Raw genomic sequence first — 26466 nt, 5'->3', positions numbered from 1 at the left:
GGCAGAACCAACACATCCCACTGAGAGCCAGCCAAACCAACGGACAGGCAGAACCAACACATCCCACTCACATGCCACAGAGAGCCAGCCAAACCAACGGACAGGCAGAACCAACACATCCCACTCACATACCACACAGCGCCAGAAGAGCAGACAGCGCCAGCCGAACAGACAGCGCCAGCCGAACAGACAGCCAGAAAGAAAGAAAAAGGGAGAGATCTTACCTTGAACCTCTCCATGGCTACTGATGCTTCGGACAGGGACTTGACAGAGAAAGGGGTGACCTTTAGGGCAAAGGTCATGGCGTTGAAAACAGTCACCACTGTAAATGCCTGCGAGGGGAAGGAAGATCCAACACCGTCCATGATTTGTTTCAGAGGGACAGACCTGGGTGACCAGCTTCTGTCAGTCAAATCATCCATCAAATCCTGTCCTGGAGAACCCCATACCAGAATTAGCAACCCAATTAGCAAGGAACATACCCCCGCCCACCTCAGGATTTTCCCCCTTCTGTTGAAAACGCTCGCTGCATCAAGCAATATGCTCATTGCCTCAACATGCCTTTCTTCTGATTGGCAGGGTTGAAAATATTGCTTACACATATTCAAACCTCTCTGATCTACTGGAGTGTCTATGGGCTAGGGTGGATCCAATAACACCTTATTCCTTATTTTAGTGCACCATAGTAGGACCCTGGTCAAGTGTAGTGCACTAAATAGGGAATGGGGTACCATTTGGGAGGCAGACTGGGATTGGAGCAGATAGCTGAGATACCTGAGCAGCTGTGAGGTCGTAGCCCAGAAGCATGTGAGTGGAAAAGGTGGCAACGCTGGCGATCACCACAACGATGGGAGCCACGCCCACTGTGATGCTCTGGAAGTAGCCGGTCCTCTCTAGGATGATGCGCTCCTCCTCTCGAATCCCTGCAAGGGCAAATATATCAGTCAGTCAGTCAAACAATGAATCAGTCAGTCAGTCAAACAATGAATCAGTCAGTCAGTCAAACAATTAATTAATCAGTCAGTCAAACAATGAGTCAGTCAGTCAGTTATCCAACTAGCCAGTCAGGCTGCCAGCCAGCCAGTCAAACAATTAATCAGTCTGTCAGTCAGTAAAACACTGGTCGTATTCAAGTTTAGGCTAATGCTGACGACTACAGATGGAAGTCGACAGGAGAGGTGCATTTCGCGACAACCCTGTACGCGTGTGTGAAACAAAAACACCCTAGGGATTGATTGACAATAGCCTCCCACAATGCAGGCGATGGCTGAAGTTGGTGAAGAGCAACTGCAGAAACTTGCAGTTGAAACTTCATGACCTGCGATCACCATGTTTTTGTAAAAAAAAAACATCAGTCGACATGTAGGCACAAGTTGGAATTGTTTATACCCATAAGCAGTGTCCGGAATTAACTTTGACTCACCTGCCAAGGGTACTGGTAGATGAAAAAAATCCACCAGCCAAGCGTATTTTTTACCAGCCAAAATAATAAATTACCTTTTTGTGTCACATATACATTCATTTCAGTACATTTATTGAGATAAGGTATGATGTTGAATACAAACTTAAAGATGAGGCCAGAGCAATAATTGAAATAAAATTATTTGAATATATTGATCAAATCAAGTGTATTTGTAGAACACATTTAGAAACAACTTTAGTTGACCAAAAGTGCTGTAGAGGGTGCAAAAATGCCAAATAGTGGGCACACAATGAAATAAACAAAACCGATCAGATACAATGAACAGGAGTACATTGAAGTCAAAACAGGGCAACAGCAATGGTAAGATACAATTATGAGAAGTGCAGTGTACATAGAACTGGTGCTCTCTTGATACAAAGTGGAAACATGGGAAGCATGTCTACAAATCCTTTACTTTGAGTAGAAATACCCTGATAAAATACAGTTAAAAGAGAGACTTAATTTTGGCTGTGGCTAGATTTCATTTCCCAGCCTGAATACAACTGAAGTAGTCTTGAACTCAACATTCTACTGAAGTATGTTCTATTAAATGTACTTAACGATCAAACATAAAAGTAAATTTGAAGGTTTTGTAAACCTATCAGATGCTTAATAATTTTAATCAACTTAAACCTCAGACTCCTCACTCTCTACCCCAATCACCCTCTTTGCATGGTCCATAAAGTCTGGCCTCCTGCTCCTGACAGAGTCCTGGTGCCACAGCATCACAGCTTTTATCGGATCATACTCCCTGATCTCTGGAGAGGACAGCTGGACCATAAGGAGATCTGACAGTGTATCAGACTTTAGGTTGGACCGCCAATCGGTTTTCACCTGTTTCATGGTGTTTAAACCTCTTTCACATTCAGCTGTGGAAGCAAGGGAAGGACAGGAGCAGGTCAACCAATGCCAGCAAATCAGGGCAGGAACGCTGATGGCTCCTGTTGACACGGAACCAGGACATCTTCTGCAGGGACTAGGGCTCTTGGTACATCAGCACCTTCAGGACAGTCCACTGGTCAGGGATCCTTTCAACATGGATGCCAGAGGTCTCCAGGACATGAAGTGGTCCACCAGGGTTTCCAGTTCAGTGTCACCAAAATCTAGAATACTTGTATACATTACATTACATTACAACAAGCATCATGCAGTTTTAATTCTCAAACTATAAAAATAGGATCATGAACCTAACCTGACTGCCCTGTAATACTAAACATAAAGTAACCTACTGCTGCATCTCCTGACTCTGGCCAGTTGGTGAAGCTGACCAGCTTGGTGGCACACAGGACCTCTACACTGGGGTCCTGGAACCTGTCATTCATACTCTCGACTAGCTGCTGGAGGTCATTTTGCAGGGCGCTGGCAGTGCAACTCCTTGCACAAAGGCGGAGGTAGCGGTCCTGCTGCTGGGTTGTTGCCCTCTTACGGCCTCCTCCACGTCTCCTGATGTACTGGCCTGTCTCCTGGTAGCGCCTCCATGCTCTGGACACTACGCTGACAGACACAGCAAACCTTTTTGCCACAGTTCGCATTGATGTGCCATCCTGGATGAACTGCACTACCTGAGCCACTTGTGTGGGTTGTAGACTCCGTCTCATGCTACCACTAGAGTGAGAGCACCGCCAGCATTCAAAAGTGACCAAAACATCAGCCAGGAAGCATAGGAACTGAGAAGTGGTCTGTGGTCACCACCTGCAGAATCACTCCTGTTTTGGGGGGGGTGTCTTGCTAATTGCCTATAATTTCCACCTTTTGTCTATTCCATTTGCACAACAGCATGTGAAATTTATTGTCAATCAGTGTTGCTTCCTTCCTAAGTGGACAGTTTGATTTCACAGAAGTGTGATTGACTTGGAGTTACATTGTGTTGTTTAAGTGTTCCCTTTATTTTTTTGAGCAGTGTATATTGATTGAAATTATTCCAGAATGAGTGAGAGTTCATGTCCAAAGAATGATCATGTCAATTAATATAATTATCAACTGTGTAGTGATTCCTTTTTGTCTTTCCCGCATCTTCTCAGTCCACACTAGAGGTCGACCAATTAATCGGAATGACCGATTAATTAGGTCCGATTTCAAGTTTTCATAACAATCGGTAATCGGCATTTTTGGACACCGATTATGGCCACTTACATTGCACTCCACGAGGAGACTGTGTGGCAGGCTGACTACCTGTTATGCAAGTGCAGAAAGGAACCAAGGTAAGGTGCTAGCTAGCATTAAACTTATCTTATAAAGAACAATCAATCTTAACATAATCACTAGTTAAACTAGTAATATCATCAACCATGTGTAGTTATCTAGTTTGTCCTGCGTTGCATATAATCGATGCGGTGCCTGTTAATTTATCATTGAATCACAGCCTACTTCGCCAAACGGTGATGATTCAACAAGCGCATTCGCGAAAAAAGCACTGTCGTTGCACCAATGTGTACCTAACCATAAACATCAATGCCTTTCTTAAAACTGCATATTCAGTTAATATTGCCCCCATAACATGAATTTCCGTAAACTAGGAAATTGTGTCTCTTCTCTTGCGTTCTGTGCAAGCAGAGTCAGGGTATATGCGGCAGTTTGGGCTGCCTGGCTCATTGCGAACTGTGTGAAGACCATTTCTTCCAAACAAGAAACGTAATTAATTTGCCAGAATTGTACATAATTATGTCATAACACTGAAGGTTGTGCAATGTAACAGCATTATTTAGACTTAGGGATGCCACCCGTTAGATAAAACACGGAACGGTTCCGTATTTCACTGAAAGAATAAACGTTTGTTTTCAAAATGATAGTTTCAGGATTTTACCATATTAATGACCTAAGGCTTGTATTTCTGTGTATTATTATATTATAAGTAAGTCTATGATTTGATAGAGCAGTCTGACTGAGCGGTGGTAGGCAGCAACAGGCTCGTAAGCCTTCATTCAAACAGCACTTTCCTGCATTTTCCAGCAGCTCTTCGCTGTGCTTCAAGCATTGCGCTGTTTATGACTTCAAGCCTATCAACTCCCGAGATTAGGCTGGCAATACTAAAGTACCTATTAGAACATCCAATAGTCAAAGGTATATGAAATACAAATGGTATAGAGAGAAATAGTCCTATAATAACTACAACCTAAAACTTCTTAACTGGGAATATTGAAGACTCATGTTAAAAGGAACCACCAGCTTTCATATGTTCTGAGCAAGGAACTTAAACATGAGCTTTTTTACATGGCACATATTGCACTTTTACTTTCTTCTCCAACACTTTGTTTTTGCATTATTTAAACATGTTTCATTATTTATTTGAGACAATTTATTTTATTGATGTATTATATTAAGTTTAAATAAGTGTTCATTCAGTATTGTAATTGTCATCATTACAAATATATATATATATATATATATATAAATAAAAAATAAATCGTCTGATTAATCGGTATCGGCTTTTTTTGGTCCCCCAATAAATCGGTATCGGTGTTGAAAAATCATAATCGGTCGACCTCTAGTCCACACCCACTTCCCTTTGTCCACCAAGCCGTCATATTGGCTTAGCCCACTAGGGAACCTCCCCTATCATTTCCTTGTAACCATATCTACTGTTTGTGTGTTTATGCATGTCCGTGATTATTTAGTTAGTAAATCAATTATTAAGACAATTGGTGTATGGATGATTCATAGTAAAGGCTGGGTTCGTGCAGATAACCAACAAATTACGATGTTTGGACTGAGACTAACGTGAGGTAAAGAATAATTCATTAATAAGAAGACTAATTGATCAGATATTAAAATATCTGAAGAGTTATATTAGGAAAATTATAACTTTGTGAAGATTTTCCTTGGTGCCCGACTTCCTAGTTAATTCAATTTCCATGATTAGTTTAATCACGTAATAATATTTACAGGTAATTGATTTGATAAAATAGTCTTCACTTTAAATAATGCCGAAGACACGACACTTCACAGAACTGATCTGCTCGAACGCGTGCAATGAGTCAGTCAGCCAGCCACTCAGTCCGTCAGTCACTGGTCTTCATCTAAGATTGCCATGATATTGATGTGGTTCCTAAGATTAAAACACCAGACCAAAATCTGTTTACATGGAAAGTCACCAGTCATTCAGTCAGTCAGACATCTAATTGATCAATTAAATCTCACACACAGCACTTACTGCGCACATCCTGGGAGAAGGCCTTGACCCAGGCATACATCTTGATGAACTTGATGTAGTTGAGGATCTCGTTCATCTTCTGCACCCGTCGGTCCGTCACGGCCACGCCCTTCCTCCTGAAGTAGGCCGTCAGCCTTGAGCTGAACATCTGAAGCAGGGAACACACAGTGAAATGTTGTTATATAATGTATTTTCATCGGTCGGTTGCTCTGTATGTATGTATGTGTGTGTGTGTATATATATATATATATATCCTTTTGTCAATAGGGGGCGCAGTTAGCATTTTTTTATTTCTAGGTGTCGCCAACTTAAACTGCCTCGTGCTCAATTCTTGCTCGTACAATATGCATATTATTAATTCTATTGGATAGAAAACACTCTCTAGTTTCATAAACCGTTGGAATTATGTCTGTGGGTGACCCAGAACTCTTTCTACAGCGAAATCCATGACAGGTACTGCGATGGTCTGAGAGCGAAGCACTGGTTTCAGATCAGTTTTAAAAGTCTGTGTGTATCCTATGGAACGACATGAACTGCACCCGCCTTCTCTTGGATGTCAGTAACCAATGAGAAGTGGAATGGGCCTGCTGCGTAGCTCTCAGAGGTTATAAAAGGCCAAGGAGTGAGAGTAGCCTTCCTTTCGACGCTGAGCATTGCGCAGAGAGGGACCTCAGGATGCCATTTTCAAACGCTCAATTATCAACGTTAGATGTATCCGTCTGTAATTTAATTAGACATAGGTGTTAGAAGCATCATAACGAAGCTATTTTAAACCGAGTTATCAGATTATGCGAGTATATTGCTATTTTTCGGAATTTCCTCAGTATTGCGCCTTGAGGATTTGGACACGTTGGGGCAAAATAGCTATTGTTAGCTATTGTTAGCTGCTATATCAGAAGTTGAATGCAACGTTTTACAACCAAGCAACGATTCTTTTGGACAAAGGACCACCATGCCAAGATTCTGATGGAAGCTCGTCGAAAAGTAAGAGCTATTTATGATGTTATTCCGTTTTTATGTGGAAAAATGTAAACTCCATAATGGCGATTAGTGACGCGATTATTGCAGCACTAGTCTGGCTGTAACGCACACTGTATGTCTAGTAACGTTAATTTTAAAAATCTAACTCAGCGGTTGCATTAATAACTAATGCATCTTTCATTTCATGTCCAACCTGTATTTTTTTAGTCAAGTTTATGAATAGTTTTTGATAAAAATATTTGTATTTTCAAAATGGCGCCGGGCAGATTGCTTGAGTAGTTGAACACTATTTCCATTGTGTAAGCACGATTTGTGCCGCTAAATATGCACATTTTCGATCAAACTCTATATGGATTGTGTAATATGATGTTACAGGAGTGTCATCTGAAGAATTCTGAGAAGGTTAGTGAAAAAATTTATATATTTTGGCGATGATTATGTTATCGCTCTCTTTGGCTAGAATCAATGCTCTGGTAACGTTTGCATATGTGGTATGCTAATATAACGATTTATTGTGTTTTCGCTGTAAAATCTGAAATGTTGTCTGAATTCACAAGATCTGTGTCTTTCCATTGCTATGTGCTGTGTATTTTTAAGAAATGTTGAGTAAATTGGTAATACAAGTATACAAGTTGCTTTCTGTACTAATTCTAGGAGCTTTGGTGAGATTTGTGATGGTGGCTGCAATGGCAAACTATGATTTATACCTGAAATATGCACATTTTTCTAACAAAACCTATCCTATACCATAAATATGTTATCAGACTGTCATCTGATGAGGTTTTTTCTTGGTTAGTGGCTATCAATATCTTAGTTTAGCCGAATTGGTGATAGCTACTGGTGTTGAGAAAACATGGTGGACAAAGAAATTGTGTCTTTTGCTAACATGGTTAGCTAATAGATTTACATATTTTGTCTTCCCTGTAAAACATTTTAAAAATCTGAAATGGTGACTTTATTCACAAGATCTGTATCTTTCATTTGGTGTCTTGGACTTGTGATTTAATGATATTTAGATGCTACTATTTAAATGTGACGCTATGCTAGCGATGCTAATCAGTGTGGGGGGGGTGGGGGGTGATCCCGGATCTGGGTTTCTGAGGCAGTAAAAGATATACATTAACGTCTGTATGCATGTACAGTACCAGTCAAAAGTTTGGACACACCTACTCATTCAAGGGTCTTTCTTGATTTTTACTATTTTCTACATTGTAGAACAATAGTGAAGACATCAAAACTATGAAATAACACATATGGAATCATGTAGCAACCAAAAAAAAAAGTGTTCAACAAATCAAAATATATTTGATATTTGAGATTCGTCAAAGTAGTCACCCTTTTCCTTAATGACAGCTTTGCACACAGCTTTGCACATTCTGTCAACCAGCTTCAAGAGGTAGTCACCTGGAATGCCTTGTTAAAAGTACATTTGCGGAATTTCTTTCCTCTTAATGCGTTTGAGCATTTCCATACCAGTTCTGTTGTGACAAGGCTGCCGATTAGGCTGCCGTCTAATCGGCTCTTAATTAACCAACCATGCTATTTTGTTTGTTTTTTCGCGTTGTTCGTAACTTGTTTGGTACATAATGTTTCCACAAACGTGGAACGTCTCTTAAAGAGCTTCTGGAATCAGAACTGGGATTATTCAACTCAAATTGGACGAGGAGTTCTTCTTCAATGAGTCGGACGCGAGGAATATGCTACAGACACCCGACCAGGCCCAGATCCCCGTGACTTGCTGGAAAAGGAAATGTAGGTTTTGTGGAAAGAGATCAGGATGCCTTGTGAGGATCAGGCGACAAGTGGCTAATCTGCCCTTGCCTTCCATTCTGCTAGCTAACGTTCAATCGCTGGAATATAAATGGGACGAACTGAAAGCATGTATATCCTACCAACGGGACATTAAAAACTGTAATATCTTATGTTTCACCGAGTCGTGGCTGAACGATGACATTAAGAACATACAGCTGGTGGGTTATACACTCTATCGGCAGGACAGAACAGCAGCCTCTGGTAAGATACGGGGCGGGGGCCTATGCATATTTGTAAACAATAGCTGGTGCATGATATCTAAGGAAGTCTCGGGATTTTGCTCGCCTGAGGTAGAGTATCTCATGATAAGCTGTAGACCACACAATCCAACTAGACAGTTTTCTTGTGTATTTTTTGTAGCTGTCTACATACCACCACAGACCAGAGGATTGCACTAAAACCACACTCAATTAGCTGTATTCCGCCATAAGCAAACAGGAAAATGCTCATCCAGAGGCGGCGCTCCTAGTGGCCGGTGACTTTAATGCAGTGAAACTTTCATCAGTTTTACCTACAGTCGTGGCCAAAAGTTTTGAGAATGACACAAATATAAATGTACACAAAGTCTGCTGCCTCAGTTTGTATGATGGCAATTTGCATACACTCCAGAATGTTATGAAGAGCGATCAGATGAATTGCAAAGTCCCTCTTTGCCATGCAAATGACCTGAATCCCCCAAAATCATTTCCACTGCATTTCAGCCCTGCCACAAAAGGACCAGCTGACATCATGTCAGTGATTCTCTCGTTAACAGAGGTGCGAGTGTTGACGAGGACAAGGCTTGAGATCACTCTGTCATGCTGATTGAGTTCGAATAACAGACTGGAACCATCAAAAGGAGGGTGGTGCTTGGAATCATTGTTCTTCCTCTGTCAACCATGGTTACCTGCAAGGAAACACGTGCCGTCATCATTGCTTTGCACAAAAAGGGCTTCACAGGCAATGATATTGGTGCCAGTAAGATTGCACCTAAATCAACCATTTATCGGATCATCAAGAACTTCTAGGAGAGCGGTTAAATTTTTGTGAAGAAGGCTTCAGGGCGCCCAAGGCAGTCCAGCAAGCGCCAGGACCGTCTCCTAAAGTTGATTCAGCTGCGGGATCGGGGCACCACAGGTACAGAGCTTGCTCAGGAATGGCAGCAGGCAGGTGTGAGTGCATCTGCACGCACAGTGAGGCGATAACTTTTGGAGGATGGCCTGGTGTCAAGAAGGGCAGCAAAGAATCCACTTCTCTCCAGGAAAAACATCAGGGACAGACTGATATTCTGCAAAAGGTACGGGGATTGGACTGCTGAGGACTGGGGTAAAGCCATTTTTTCTGATGAATCCCCTTTCCGATTGTTTGGGGCATCCAGAAAAAAGCTTGTCCGGAGAAGACAAGGTGAGCGCTACCATCAGTCCTGTGTCATGCCAACAGTAAAGCATCCTGAAACCATTCATGTGTGGGGTTGCTTCTCAGCCAAGGGAGTGCTCACTCACAATTTTGCCTAAGAACACAGCCATGAATAAAGAATGGTACCAACACATCTTCCGAGAGCAACTTCTCCCAACCATCCAGAAACAGTTTGGTGACAAACAATGACTTTTTCCAGCATGATGAAGCACCTTGCCATAAGGCAAAGGTGATAACTAAGTGCCTCGGGGGGCAAAACATCGATATTGTGGGTCCATGGCCAGGAAACTCCCCAGACCTTAATCTCGTTGAGAACTTGTGGTCAATCCTCAAGAGGCGGGTGGACAAACAAAAACCCACAAATTCTCCAAACTCCAAGCATTGGTTATGCAAGAATGGCCTGCCGTCAGTCAGAATGTGGCCCAGAAGTTAATTGACAGCATGCCAGGGTGGATTGCAGAGGTCTTGAAAAAGAAGGGTCAACACTGCAAATATTGACTCTTTGTATCAACTTCATGTAATTGTCAATAAAAGCCTTTGACACTTATGAAATGCTTGTAATTATACTTCAGTATTCCATAGTAACATCTGACAAAGATGTTTGTGAAAATGTATATTTGTGTCATTCTCAAAACTTTTGGCCACGAATGTAATTTCTATCAGCATGTTAAATGTGCAAACCGAGGGGAAAAAATTAGACCACATTTACTCCACACACAGAGATGCATACAAAGCTCTCCCTCACCCTCCATTTGGCAAATCTGACCATAACTCTATACTCCTGATTCCTGCTTACAAGCAAAAATTAAAGCAGGAAGCACCAGTGACTCGGTCTATAAAAAAAGTGGTCAGATGAAGCAGACGCTAAGCTACAGGACTGTTTTGCTAGCACAGATTGGAATATGTTCCGGGATTCTTCCGATGGCATTGAGGAGTACAACACACCAGTCACTGGCTTTATCAATAAGTGCATTGAGGACGTCGTCCCCACAGTGACCGTACCTACATACCCCAACCAGAAGCCATGGATTACAGGCAACATTCGCACTGAGCTGCTGCTTTCAAGGCGCGGGACTCTAACCTGGAAGCTTATAAGAAATCCCGATGTGCCCTCCAATGAACCATCAAACAGGCAAAGTGTCAATACAGGACAAAAATCAGATCGTACTACACCGGCTCTGACCCTCGTCGGATGTGGCAGAGCTTGCAAACTATTACAGACTACAAAAGGGAAGCACAGCCGAGAGCTGCCCAATGACACGAGCCTACCAGACAAGCTAAATAACTTCTATGCTCGCTTCGAGGCAAGTAACACTGAAACATGCATGAGAGCATCAGCTGTTCCGGACAACTGTGTGATCACGCTCTCCGCAGCCGATGTGAGTAAGACCTTTAACCTGTTGGGGATGGGGGCGCTGTTTAGACTACTTATGCTAATTTGGCTAATTTTTTAAACGGCTTCCCACAAAATCCTTGATCGTACAATATGCATATTATTATTATTATTGGATAGAAAACAGTCTATAGTTTCTATAGGAGTTGAAATTTTGTCTCTAAGTGGAACAGAGCCCATTCTACAGCAATTTCCCTGACATGGAGTCAGATTTGAGAAATGTTGGCCTCTCTTCTGAAGTCATTTAAAAGGGCACTGTCGTTGCTATGACTATACGGACACTTCTTACGTCTTCCCCTGGATGCCTTTACGTGATGACGATTCCAACGGGGTCGATTGCTCGTTCACAGGCCCTACAAATGAAAAAACCCTGAAGCTAGTCATTCTTTGGGAGCTGCGTCATGAGCCTAGAGGACACCGGCGCGCACCTGTTCCAAGCGTTAGTTTAGCCTGTTATATTTCTCCGGTCATCTTTTCACTCGTTTTAGGAGTTAAAAACATCATAAGGTAGTTAATTTAAGGCGTTTTATAGCAATTTATATCCGTTTAGTGCGATTTTGGGACATTTATTTTTGCAACGATGTGAAAAGTTGGGCACGCTTTTCAGTTCATCCCGAACGCAGTTGACATTTCCACATGGCAAGAGGACAGCTTTCCACCAAAAGACGATTTCTCCCAAGAAAGGATCCTTTGCCCAAGATACTGATGGAAGAACAGCTCAAGGTAGGACATTTTTATTATGATAAATCGTGTTTCTGTCGAAACATTTTAGTGGCTTAGGACGCCATGTTTTTTGACGTAGCTTCGCTTGGCGCAAACTGTATTGAAAAGTAAGGATAAATTAAAAAATGTAATAACGCAATTGTATTAAGAATTAAATTGTCTATCAATCCCTGTCCACCCTATATTTTTTAGTCACGTTTATGAGTATTTATGTATAAGAGTAGATCACTGTCTAAGTGGCGCAAGGACATTTTCTGACCAGCTGAGCTACATTTCACATTGTCTAACCATGATTTTGGTGGCTAAATATAAACATTTTCGATCAAACTCTATATGGATTGTGTAATATGATGTTACAGGAGTGTCATCTGAAGAATTCTGAGAAGGTTAGTGAAAAAATTAATATATTTTTGGCGATGTTGACGTTATCGCCCACTTTGGCTAGAATCAATGCTGGGCTGCTATGTGCTATGTGCTATGCTAATATAACGATTTATTGTGTTTTCGCTGTAAGACACTTAGAAAATCTGAAATATTGTCTGTATTCACAGGATCTGTGTCTTTCGATTCGTGTATGCTGTGTATTTTTACGAAATGTTTGATGATTAGTAGTTAGGTAAACACGTTGCTCATTGTAATTATTCTAGTCCATTTGTGATGGTGGGTGCAATTGTAAACTATGAAGTCTACCTGAAATATGCACTTTTTTCTAACAAAACCTATCCCATACCATAAATATGTTATCAGACTGTCATCTAATGAGTTTTTTTGTTGGTTAGGGGCTATAAATATCTTAGTTTAGCCGAATTGGTGATGGCTACTGGTGTTGGTGGACAAATAAAAGATGGTGGATTATGCTAATGTGTTTTTAGGTAATAGATGTACATCTTTACATATTGTGTCTTCCCTGTAAAACATTTTAAAAATCGGAAATGTTGACTGGATTCACAAGATCTGTGTCTTTCATTAGCTGTATTGGACTTTAATGTGTGAAAGTTAAATATTTTAAAAAAATATTTTTTTTGAATTTCGCGGCACTGGTTTTTCAGTGGGGGGGGGGGGGTGTGCCGCTAGCGCCACGCTGATCCTAGACAGGTTAAACAGGTCAACATTCACAAGGCCGCTGGGCCAGATGGATTACCAGGGCGTGTACTCTGAGCATGCGCTGACCAACTGGTAAGTGTCTTCACTGACATTTTCAACCTCTCCCTGTCTGAGTCTGTAATACCAACATGTTTCAAGCAGACCGCCATAGTCCCTGTGCCCAAGAACACAAAGGTAACCTGCCTAATGACTACCGACCCGTAGCACTCACATCTGTAGCCATGAAACGCTTTGAAAGGCTGATCATGGCGCACGTCAATACCATTATCCCATAAACCCTAGACCAGTGGTCACCAACCGGTCGATCACAATCGACTTGTCGATCTCCAAGGGTTTTCTAGTCGATTGCCAAAGACTTCTGTAAAAAACCCAACGATAAAGCCTCGGTGGTAGGTGCAGCTAATTCAGCTGCCCTGCTCGCTGGTTAGGAAAACTGTTGCCATTTCATGTGTCTGAAGGTACAAACTCTGCTTTCCCGGTGGGCCTGGAGAGGAAATCAAGAGCACTATACCACCGCTGGCAAATCAGATTGCTCAGATGACCGAGTCTGCAATAACGTAGCAGGCATAAAAAAATGCTACGGCAAAATTGATACTGTGAGATTTCAAAACGTTTAAAACCATGACTCGAGAGAGACTGTCAACGAATACAGCAAAGAGCTGAGTTCATGTTTAAGTTCTTACTCCGCACTGTCAATACTTTGTATTCATACTTTTATAACCCATAAAATGTGCATTCTTCCAATTTTCACTCAGCGCTACAACAAGCAGTGCAGCAGTAATGAATGAGTAGGAAAGTGTATCTACAGGCTTGCATTGTTATTATTAGCGACTTGGGCCTTTTTTAATATCAAGGAATATTTCACAGTCTCTGTTCATAGGAGTAACAACATGAATGTATGCATGAGGCAGAAATAATGCGGTGCGAGTCGAGTTTCGCCATCAGCTGGAAGACGGTGTCCCTTTTTGGTCAGTGTCAATGGGGGACAGGGAGAACGGAGGGATGTTGAGAGACGGACCCCTCAGTCTGCTGCTCTCTCCCTCCGCTGAGACTGACCATCAGATGCAGGCATCATCAGCCCAGTAAAATAAAAAGCAAATTATTTAAATGTATGCTCACGCAGCTGTGCCTCACAAGTAATACAACAATGGATCTATTACCGGTGTGATTATAAAGCCTACCTCAAATTTTGAAAAAAATAAAATAAATGTCCCAAACAATGCATTGGCAGGTAAATTCAAGCAAAGCCAGTATGCTGTGATAATGTATTGGGCATATAGCTTACTGCACTAACCTCATTGCTACAGTACTGTTTTTAATTGGCTATTTAATAGGCTTACATTTTTTAAGTCATGTTAATAAAAAAAAATCAGAGCAGTACATCTCTGCATGCATTTTGACTCAGAAAGTGATCTTGACTCAGAAAAGGTTGGTGACCACTGCCCTAGAACCACTCCAATTTGCATACCGCACCAACAGATCCATAGATGATGCAATCTCTATTGCCCTCCACACTGCCCTTTCCCACCTGGACAAAAGGAACACCTACGTGAGAATGCTATTCATTGACTACAGCTCGGCGTTCAAAACCATAGTACATGCAAAGCTCATCACTAAGCTAAGGACCCTGGGACTAAACACCTCCCTCTGCAACTGGATCCTGGACTTCCTGACGGGCCGCCCCCAGGTGGTAAGTGTAACTAACAACACATCTGCCACACTGATCCTCAACACGGGGGCCCCTCAGGGGTGTGTGCTCAGTCCCCTCCTCTACTCCCTGTTCACTCATGACTGCACGGCCAGGCACGACTCCAACACCATCATTAAGTTAGCTGATGACACATCAGTGGTAGCCTGATCACCGACAACGATGAGATAGTCTATAGGGAGGAGGTCAGAGACCTGATCGTGTGGTGCCAGGACAACAACCTCTCCCTCAACGTGATCAAGACAAATGAGATGATTGTGGACTACAGGAAAAAGAGGGCCGAGCACGCCACATTCTCATCGACGGGGCAGTAGTGGAGCAGGTTGAGAGGTACAAGTTCCTTGGCGTCCACATCACCAACATACTAACATGGTCCAAGCACACCAAGACAGTTGTGAAGAGGGCACAACAAAACCTATTCCCCCTCAGGAGACTGAAAAGATTTGGCATGGGTCTTCAGATCTTCAAAAGGTTTTACAGCTGCACCATCAAGAGTAACATGACGGGTTGCATCACTGCCTGGTATGGCAACTGCTCGGCCTCCGACCGCAAGGCACTACAGAGAGCCATCCAGCACCTCTATACCAGGCGATGTCAGAGGAAGGCCCTAAAAATTGTCAAAGACTCCAGCCACCCTAGTCATAGACTGTTCTCTCTGCTACCGCACGGCAAGCGGTAGCGGAGCGCCAAGTCTAGGTCCAAGAGGCGTCTAAACAGCTTCTACCCCCAAGCCATAAGACTCCTGAACAGCTAATCAAATGGCTACCCAGCCTATTTGCATTGCCCCCCCCAACCCCCCTACGCTGCTGCTACTCTGTTATTATCTATGCATAGTCACTTTAACCAATAATGTAGTTTTAAGAAAATCCCTAAAAAAGTAAGAGATAAGAATAACAAATCATTGAAGAGCAGCAGTAAATAACAATAGCTGGGCTGTATACAGGGGGTACTGGTAAAGAGTCAATGTGTCAATGTGAGGGGGGCACCGGTGTAGAGGTAATGGAGGTAATTATGTACATGTAGGTCGAGTTAAGGGCTTGTAAGTAAGCATTTCACTGCATTTGGCGCATCTGACAAATAACATTTGATTTGATTTACAGAAGATAACCCTTTTAGGTAAAATACCTAAAAGTCCATATTCTGGCAAGAACAGCTCAAATAAGCAAAGAGAAACGACAGCCCATCATTACTTTAAAGACAGTCAATGCGGGAAATGTCAAGAACTTTGAAAGTTTCTTCAAATGCAGTCGCAAAAACCATCAAGGGCTGTGATGAAACTGGCTCTCATGAGGGCCGCCACAGGAATGGAAGACCCAGAGTTACCTCTGCTGCAGAGGATAAGTTCATTAGAGTTACCAGCCTCAGAAATTGCAGCCCAAATAAATGCTTCACAGAGTTCAAGTAACAGACACCTCAGCATCAACTGTTTAGAGGAGACTGAAGGAATCAGGCCATCAAAGAAACCACTACTAATGAACACCAATAAGAATAAGAGACTTATTTGGGCCTAGAAACACGAGCAAGGGACATTAGACAGGCGGAAATCTGTCCTTTGGTCTGATGAGTCCAAATTTGAGATTTGTGGTTCCAACCGCCATGTCTTTGTGAGACGCAGAGTAGGTGAACGAATAATCTCTGCATGTGTGTTTCCCACCGTGAAGCATGGAGGAGGAGGTGTGATGGTGCTTTGCTGGTGACACTGTCTGTGATTTATTTAGAATTCAAAGCACACTTAACCAGCATTGCTACCAGAGCATTCTGCAGCGATACGCCACCCCATCTGGTTTGCGCTTAGTGGGACTATCATTTGTTTTTCAACAGGACAATGACCCAACACACCTCTAGGCTGTGTAAGGGCTATTTGACCAAGAAGGAGAGTGATGGAGTGCTGCATCAGATGACCTGGCCTCCACAATCACCCGACCTCAACCAAATTGAGATGGCTTGGGATGAGTTGGTCGCAGAGTGAAGGAAAAGCAGCCAAGTGCTCAGCATATGTGGAAACTTCAAGACTGTTGGAAAAGCATTCCAGGTGAAGCTGGTTGAGAGAATGCCAAGAGTGTGCAAAGCTGTCATCAAGGCAAAGGGTGGCTACTTTGAAGAATCTCACGTATAAAATGTATTTTGAACTGTTTAACACTTTTTTGGTTACCACATGATTCCATATGTGTTATTTCATAGTTTTGATGTCTTCACTATTATTCAACAATGTAGAAAATAGTCAAAATAAAGAAAAACCCTGGAATGAGTAGGTGTGTCCAAACATTTGACTGGTACTGTATGTATGCATGTGGGCTCCTCACCATAGCAGGGTAGAAGAGGATAAAGACTGCAGAGCCCAGTAAGGAGGTGGGCCCCAGGATAGCCAGGTTGAAGCCCATCCCCAGCACAGCAATAAGAGGCCCGCCTGCCAGCAGACTGCCCACCGCCGCAGCCTCAAACATCCGCTGGCCGTCGTTAGAACACATGTTGATCAACTGCAGAGAGAGAGAGCGCGATAGACACTTACATCAGTACAGAACTACACAATCTCTATCTCTTACACTGTATGCACATTGTATTGCATTGCAAATCATGTGTTTCGGAAACAATAGCAAACTGTTTTGCAATGCTAGTACTGTATTAAAGGTGGGTTTCTCGTTCAGACTAATGATAAGCAACATCTGAAAAGGTTGAGCCTAAATGAGAGCTAGCATTATTGTGAGGCTAACCATTATCTCACCCCAGTCCCCCCACCCCATCTCACCAGCCCAGTTCTCTTAAAACTTCTTATGGCTGGGGGGCAGTATTGAGTAGCTTGGATGAATAAGGTGCCCAGAGTAAACTACCTGCTACTCAGGCCCAGAAACTAAGATATGCATATTATTGGTAGATTTGGATAGAAAACACTCTGAAATTTCTTAAACGGTTTGAATGATGTCTGTGAGTATAACAGAACTCATATGGCAGGCAAAAACACGAGAAAAAAATCGAACCAGGAAGTGTGAAATCTGAGGTTTTTCAACTCATCGCCTATCAAATATACAGTGGGATATTGGTCATATTGCACTTCCTAAGGCTTCCACTAGATCAACAGTCTTTAGAACCTTTTTGATGCTTCTACTGTGAAGGAGGGGGGAATGAGGTGCGTTCACGTGAGAGTTCGCTTGCGTTCACGTGAGAGTTCGCTTGCGTTCCGCTTGCGTTGCAAAATCATCAGATGTTTTGGAAGCAAAACATTACTGAACGTAACACGCCAATGTAAACTCAGATTCTTGGATATAAATATGCACTTTATCGAACAAAACATACATGTATTGTGTAACATGAAGTCCTATGAGTGTCATCTGATGAAGATCATCAAAGGTTAGTGATTCATTTTATCTCTATTTCTGATTTTTGTGACTCCTCTCTTTGGCTGGAAAAATGGCTGTGTTTTTCTGTGAATAGGTGCTGACTTAACATAATGATACAGTGGGGCAAAAAAGTATTTAGTCAGCCACCAATTGTGCAAGTTCTCCCACTTAAAAAGGTGAGAGAAGCCTGTAATTTTCATCATAGGTATACTTCAACTATGACAGAGAAAATGAGAAGAAAAAAAATCCAGAAAATCACATTGTAGGATTTTTAATGAATTTTTTTGCAAATTATGGTGGAAAATAAGTATTTGTTCACCTACAAACAAGCAAGATTTCTGGCTCTCACAGACCTGTAACTTCGTCTTTAAGAGGCTCCTCTGTCCTCCACTCGTTACCTGTATTAATGGCACCTGTTTGAACTTGTTATCAGTATAAAAGACACCTGTCCACAACCTCAAACAGTCACACTCCAAACTCCACTATGGCAAAGACCAAAGAGCTGTCAAAGGACACCAGAAACAAAATTGTAGACCTGCACCAGGCTGGGAAGACTGAATCTGCAATAGGTAAGCAGCTTGGTTTGAAGAAATCAACTGTGGGAGCAATTATTAGGAAATGGAAGACATACAAGACCACTGATAATCTCCCTCGATCTGGGGCTCCACGCAAGATCTCACCCCGTGGGGTCAAAATGATCACAAGAACGGTGAGCAAAAATCCCAGAACCACACAGGGGGACTTAGTGAATGACCTGCAGAGAGCTGGGACCAAAGTAACAAAGCCTACCATCAGTAACACACTACGCCGCCAGGGACTCAAATCCTGCAGTGCCAGATGTGTCCCCCTGCTTAAGCCAGTACATGTCCAGGCCCGTCTGAAGTTTGCTAGAGAGCATTTGGATGATCCAGAAGAAGATTGGGAGAATGTCATATGGTCAGATGAAAGCAAAATATAACTTTTTGGTAAAAACTCAACTCGTCGTGTTTGGAGGACAAAGAATGCTGAGTTGCATCCAAAGAACACCATACCTACTGTGAAGCATGGGGGTGGAAACATCATGCTTTGGGGCTGTCTTTCTGCAAAGGGACCAGGACGACTGATCCGTGTAAAGGAAAGAATGAACGGGGCCATGTATCGTGAGACTTTGAGTGAAAACCTCCTTCCATCAGCAAGGGCATTAAAGATGAAACGTGGCTGGGTCTTTCAGCATGACAATGATCCCAAACACACCGCCCGGGCAACGAAGGAGTGGCTTCGTAAGAATCATCTCAAGGTCCTGGAGTGGCCTAGCCAGTCTCCAGATCTCAACCCCATAGAAAATCTTTGGAGGGAGTTGAAAGTCCGTGTTGCCCAGCAACAGCCCCAAAACATCACTGCTCTAGAGGAGATCTGCATGGAGGAATGGGCCAAAATACCAGCAACAGTGTGTGAAAACCTTGTGAAGACTTACAGAAAACGTTTGACCTCTGTCATTGCCAACAAAGGGTATATAACAAAGTATTGAGATAAACTTTTGTTATTGACCAAATACTTATTTTCCACCATAATTTGCAAATAAATTCATTAAAAATCCTACAATGTGATTTTCTGGATTTTTTTCCCCTCATTTTCTCTGTCATAGTTGAAGTGTACCTATGATGAAAATTACAGGCCTCTCTCATCTTTTTAAGTGGGAGAACTTGCACAATTGGTGGCTGACTAAATACTTTTTTGCCCCACTGTATGTGTGCTTTCGTCGTAAAGCCTTTTTGAAATCGGACACTGTGGTGGGATTAACAACAAGTTAATCTTTCAAATGGTGTAAAATACTTCTATGTTTGAGCAATTTTAATTATGAGATTTGTCATTTTGAATTTGGTGCCCTGCACTTTCACTGGCTGTTGTCATATCGATCCCGTTAATGGGATCTTAGCCGATCTCAGCCACAAGAGGTTAAATAAAAAACATTTGCGTGAAGCCTGTCTGGTGGTCCCACCTGTCCCATGGATTTGTCTCGGATGCTGCGGAGCCGGAGGATCTTGTGGAAGGCCATGGTGAGGATGGCTCCCCGCAGGCGGGTGCCTGTGCGGTAGTTGAGGGCCCAGGTGAGCGCCAGTGACCAGGAGCGGACCAGCTCGGTGCACAGCAGCCCCACGACAAGCAGCAGGCCGTATGGAAGATCGGGCTCTGCCTGCTCTGTGTACTCCAAAAGACGCTTCACCACAAAGGCCTAGCAGGAGTGGAGAGGGCAGGGATGAGGAGGGGGAAAGATGAGAGCGCACAGGACACGTGGCTGACAGCAGCACCATGTCCAAGAGACATCTACACCAGTGCCATCATCATCATGGACATCTACTAATTCAAGACTAGCTGAAGCCGTCATGCCATGACTACCAATAATCATCTGAAGAGGGAAGTTGAACAGGCTCTACTGATTAGAGATAGAATACTTTTTCTTTAGTTTCAGCTCTCACCCTTTGCTAAGATTTTGTTAAGATCCTTTAAAAAGAGAAACAGTGAACTGAGAAACCCATTCCAACATGACATTTCCTGTTGTTTGCATCATCAGGTAAACGGATTCAAACATCCATTGATGATACCTTCAGACATTATACCTACAGTCATATCGAGTGGGGGGGGCCGTGCAGTTACACTACCGTTCAAAATGTTGGGGTCACTTAGAAATGTCCTTGTTTTTCAAAGAAAAGCACATTTTTGTCCATTAAAATAACATCAACTTGATCAGAAATACAGTGTAATGACTATTGTTGCTGGAAACAGCTTATTTTTTATGGAATATCTACATAGGCCCATTATCACCAACCATCACTCCTGTGTTCCAATGGCACGTTGTTAGCTAATCCAAGTTGATCATTTTAAAAGGCTAATTGATCATTAGAAAACCCTTTTGCAATTATGTTAGCACAGCTGAAAACTGTTGTTCTGATTAAAGAAGCAATAAAACTGTCCTTTAGACTAGTTGAGTATCTGGAGCGTCAGCATTTGTGGGTTTGATTACAGGCTCAAAATGGCCAGAAACAAAGAACTTTCTTGAACTTGTCAGTCTATTCTTGTTCTGAGAAATGAAGGCTATTCCATGTGAGAAATTGCCAAGAAACTGAAGATCACATACAACGCTGTGTACTACTCCCTTCACAGAACAGCGCAAACTGTCTCTAAACAGAATAGAAAGAGGAGTGGGAGGCCCCGGTGCACAACTGAGAAATTTCTTGCATAGAATAGCTTTAATTTCTCAGAACAAGAATAGACTGACAAGTTTCAGAAGAAAGTGCTTTGTTTCTGGCCATTTTGAGACTGTAATCGAACCCATAGATGCTGATGCTCCAGATACTCAATTAGTCTAAAGAAGGCCAATTTTATTGCTTCTTTAAATCAGGACGACAGTTTTCAGCTGCGCTAACATAAGTGCAAAAGGGTTTTCTAATGATCAATTAGCCTTTTAAAAGGATCAATTTGGATTAGCTAACACAACGTGCCATTGGAACACAAGAGTGATGGTTGCTGATAATGGGCCTCTGTACGCCTATGTAGATATTCCATTTTTGTGAAAGTCTGCAGTTTCCAGCTACAATAGTCATTAACAATGTCAACACTGTATTTCGGATCAATTTGATGTTATTTTAATGGACAAATTTCTAAGTGACCCCAAACTTTTGAACGGTAGTGTATGTCTAATAGGCCTGGAAGCAGATTATACAATTGAGAAAGACTGAGCAAAGTGAATAGGAAAAAAAAGTCTGGATTCCACAGATACTGACGATATACCAACAATCAATTCAACGTTCAAGTTAATCAGTCCACAACCAGGGAGTGTCAGCAAACCTAAATTGTTGATAAATGCACGTTTTATTGAAATAGGCAAATTGAAACCATGTGTAAACTAATTATTTTTTTTTAAATTGCACAAACAGCACACATGTAATTAAATCATAAGCAGGTCAACAACAAAAAGAACAGCTGATCAGATCCAGCAGGAAAGAGTAACAAATGCATTTCACATCAGAGGCACACGATCAGGTCAACAGAGTTTTGAAAGGTTTAGCCTCAGTCTTTGAGTTTGTTTTTGTTTTTGTTGACGTTTCTAGTCCTCTTGGTTGAGATATGTGACATCTCATATTTAGTTGTGTTAGGTCATTGTCCAAAGATCCAAAGAGGGGGAAGAGGGTGGGCAATAATAAGAATAGAACCGAAAGCCCCTCTGCCCTGCCCCACTGGCACTGATCCTACAGAAATGGTGTTTCACCAGCGGACCAGGTCAACCTGGCTTTTAGTGAGGGGGGGGATTATGAGGCCCCAAAGAGGAAGAGTCTGTAGATACAAGCCTAGTATTTTGTATCTCCCCCCTCTAGCCCGAACAGTCCAACAACACCTCGCATTTAGGGGGAAAACCGGGTCGATTGTCTGAGACACTGATATGAAAGTCTGACTGAACATTTGGGTGGAAGTTTGTTTATAACAGCAGATCGTTATCAGTGTTAAATCAAGAAAAACAAAACAGCATTGAACATTGCATACAAACATAAAAACAAAATTAATGACATCGAACAGCATTTTACAGTGCTTTGTGGTGACCCATCAGTTATTTTTATGAAGAGATGTTTTATATGAGAGAGAAAGAGAGAGCGAGAGAGAGAGAGAAAGAGAGACAGAAACATTTCAGAGAAAGAACTTTGATCCATCCCCGCATGAGAAACATACCCTTACCTCTCCGGCTTTCTTCCCCCGGGGTCTCTGCCCGCTTCATTCTCTATTTCTTGCCGAGGGGTTTAAACGGACACCCTGTGGAATCTGAAGAACAGCCTCTGTCACACGCCACCTTGCATGGGGGGGGGAGCAGTGAGCACAAACACTTGTATGCCATGCCCTCACCCCGTCCCAAACGGCCCATCTATAATAATGGGGGTGATACAATAATCTTCCCAGCTAACACATTTTGGTTAACGTTCTGGGAAAAAAAACATTAGGTTGTGGGAAGGTTCCTGAACCAACATAACGTTCTCAGAACATTGTAAGCAAATTATTTTTCAAATTCCCAAAGGAGAACCACTAGGAAACATTAAAGAACTTTCTGTGCTAGCTGGGTTGCTTTAACCTGGGTGAGAGACACAGGTGTGTTGCTGTGCTGCGATACACTAAGAGCAGATGACACAGTACTTGGGTTGCAAAATTACTAAAACTTTCTCAAAGTTTCTGGGTTTTCCGGAAAATTCACAAAACCTAGGAATTGTGGAAAGGTTTCGGGAATTTTGTAACCCTTCACAGCACAGAGGTAGAGACGGCTTACTGTGGTCCCTGTGGAAGAGAGGAGGATGACAGAGGCTATCCTAGGAAAAATGGGACCGATTAACCCTAACACCTGGGTCGTGTTCATTAGGACACGCAACAGAAAACGCTTTGCATCGCATAACAAAAGTGTCCAGGTAGTTCCTCCCTGTTTCAGTCCGTTTTTTTCCGTTTGGTGCCTAACGAACACAACCCTTCCCTCTAAAGCACCTGTTCTTACCTAGGAGGCCTACAAACACCTGAATAGCATAAAGAACAGCTGTAGGATGGACAATTGCAACAGGTGTCATTTATCTAGTCACAGAGACCATCTAGGGGGCGACAGACAGGAGTATGGTTTCTGACTAGGTGTTGTTAACTAAAGAACGAGGATTCACAATTTCCATAACCCATTACATTGTAGTCTCCTCAAAAAAGCCTGACACAATGGATCCAAGATGACAACATTGAATAGAAAAGAAAAACAGATTTGAGTTGGATTGGTAAAAACCCCAAAACAACCCATTCCATAAGCCTCCGGTAGTATCCAGTTAATTTGTTTAGAATGAGTGGTCAGTAAGGCACATTTCAGACCACAGTGTCGCCCTTTACACTCGTACCCGTAAACCGGTTGAAAATGGCAGATTTGGGCACTGATAAGCACCTAAATTGGAACACAGCGGCTGTACAGTAACATGCTATAAATTAGGTTAGAGCTCAGGCTCTACGCTTCATAGCACTGTACCGGTTTTCACTGACAGCCGTCCTGAACTTGACTAGAAGTTGCGCTCATCCCTCCTGCCTATTGGGCAACTTTGTTGTCTGAGGAGAAATGCTGTAAATTAAGAGGACTCGATGCATTTTGAAAGATGAGACGTTAAGGATTATCATAAATACCACATTGATGTCATACAAGCAAGCCAAACACCTGTGAGTCCAAATGTGCACTTCACATTTCAATATCATAAAACTCATATTTAGTGTCAACGTTTTTGATCGACAGTTAGATGACATGGCGTCATAGGCTCATTCTGTTCAAAAATTCCCTGCAGAATACTCACCTGAATGCACTCATGTATCCAAACCTATTTCTATGCAACCCAAAATGACCATCTGTTTCTCTGAACTGCCTAGTGAAGCCTAGCACTAATATCATATTTTAGAACTTAGCTGGTCATGTTGGCAATAGAACACGCGTCAAATGATTCCCACCTGAACTAGATCGCCATTTATAAAATGGGCCATTTTTGGATTGTGTAAACAACAGTAATTGTGTGATGGCAGAGATGCAGGGTTGGGTTCCAAACAAAACAAATACAATTGTGCTTGCTCTAGTTGCTCAACGGCACAGCTAGGAAAACTAAAAAAGACTAGTTGAGTCATAAACCGTGAAATTTCTTATCATGTTACTGAATGAATCCAGAGTTTTTTCAAATTTCATTATAAACAAATGCAACGAAAAGTACAGTAAATGTAAAATGCACATAAAATCAACAGTGTAATGTTTGGAGTCAGTCTTGTGTCAGGTGAACGGTTGTGTCCTCAATTTAGGTCTCATCATTTTCCCATATTCTCCAAACTGTTCCCTTTCAATTGCTACCATGCTTATGCTTTTCATATTTCTTCTGTAAGAAACATTTCAATTTCGCCCTATCCATATAGGCCAATTCCCACGAGTGTAAAGGGTTAACATTGAGACAGAAGAAACTTAACACATGTAACACTCACCTGTAGGCCTCAGCCTTGATGGAGGGAAGGGGACAGAGGCAGGGGAAGAGAGCGCTACTGAAAGAAAGCCTCCACAGGGGAAGGATGAGATTACATTACTTACTGGGCCACTGAAGCCGGCTAGCTGGGTGACCATGAGGCAGAGGATGGAGAGAAGAAGGCGCGTCCGACAGAACACCCAGACCACACCGCACAGGGAGGCCTCGTCCCCTTTCACCCTGCGCTCCTCCTCCCACAGGCCGGCCAGCCTGCGCACACACAGGTGATCAAACCAAAGTCGACCAACAATCACTCACTCTATTCTCCCTCCACTAAGAGTCAAGACTGGAATTGTCGTGCCAGAGTCAGGCACCACATATGGGTACAAATCCAATCTCAGCCTTTTCTCTGTATTCCTCTGAAACTGCCCCTCTACATTCTGATTATCACAGTCCATAAAACAATAAAACACGTTTTCTTAAGGGGAAAAAACTACAACTGTTGAGAACTCCGACCCAAACATCTTGAGATCCAGACCAAGACCATTTAAAATGTTGACAGATAAGACAGAGGCCGAGACCCAGGCCAAGCGGGTTCTTGGCATCTTTCAATTACCTATCCTTGGAAGGGTGACCTTTGTGACCCCATATGTGCAGCAATCAGTACTGACCTGTGGCGGTTGACCTTGCAGCTTTCAAACTGGGACACGGCCCACACATCCTCCAGCTGCAGCTGGCCTTTGCGGTGGGCGAGAACGGCCAACGGCGTCAGCCAGTTGAAGGTCATGAAGGAGAAGAGGCCCGCATTGTCCACCGGGTGCTCGTGCCTGTGGGGGGAGTGGGGTGGAGTTGTGGGGGACAGATAAAGTTAGAGGAACTTCTAATCGTGTACCGCAAAAGGAGTCTCTCTCTCAAGATTTCCTCCTTAGTTATTCCTTGCCACCATGTTGCCAGAGAGCACCTACAGATAAAGTCGGAAGTTTACATACACCTTAGCCAAATACATTTAAACTCAGTTCTTCACAATCCTTCAAAATTCCCTGTCTTAGGTCAGTTAGGATCACCAATTTATTTTAAGAATGTGAAATGTCAGAATAATAGTAGAGAAAGATTTATTTGAGCTTTTATTTCTTTCATCACATACCCGGTGGGTCAGAAGTTTACATACTCAATTAGTATTTGGTAACATTACCTTTAAATTGTTCAACTTGGGTCAAACGTTTCGGATAGCCTTCCACAAGCTTCCCACAATAAGTTGGGTGAATTTTGGCCCATTCCTCCTGACAGAGCTGATGTAACTTAGTCAGGTTTGTAGGCCTCCTTGCTCGCACACTGTTACGTTCCCCAGTTTCTGTGTTGTGGGTTTGTGTATAGGTATGTGTATTTCAGGAAATGGCTTCCTGGATTCCTCCAAGCAGCTGATTGGTCGGCC

At 42.6% G+C, this 26466-nt stretch overlaps 1 protein-coding gene across 5 annotated transcripts in view; it reads right to left on the bottom strand.

Annotated features, from left to right (window-relative positions):
* The window catches only part of LOC129832118 (ATP-binding cassette sub-family C member 5-like), a 66529-nt gene that overhangs the window by 26569 nt on the left and 13494 nt on the right, over positions 1-26466 (bottom strand). For all 5 annotated transcript variants that reach the window (XM_055895893.1, XM_055895895.1, XM_055895896.1 and 2 more), the window contains 7 exons: positions 25706-25861; positions 25160-25304; positions 20042-20275; positions 17032-17205; positions 5613-5760; positions 775-923; positions 225-332 (listed from right to left, as the gene is read on the bottom strand). In XM_055895893.1, the coding sequence (XP_055751868.1) occupies positions 225-332; positions 775-923; positions 5613-5760; positions 17032-17205; positions 20042-20275; positions 25160-25304; positions 25706-25861 (1114 nt within the window). The remainder of the gene's footprint in view (positions 1-224; positions 333-774; positions 924-5612; positions 5761-17031; positions 17206-20041; positions 20276-25159; positions 25305-25705; positions 25862-26466) is intronic.

This window comes from Salvelinus fontinalis, chromosome 33, assembly GCF_029448725.1.
Source record: "Salvelinus fontinalis isolate EN_2023a chromosome 33, ASM2944872v1, whole genome shotgun sequence".
Taxonomy (NCBI): Eukaryota; Metazoa; Chordata; class Actinopteri; order Salmoniformes; family Salmonidae; genus Salvelinus; species Salvelinus fontinalis.
The sequence above is the reverse complement of the archived record's forward strand: the minus strand, read 5'-3'. Positions and strand labels throughout refer to the sequence as shown.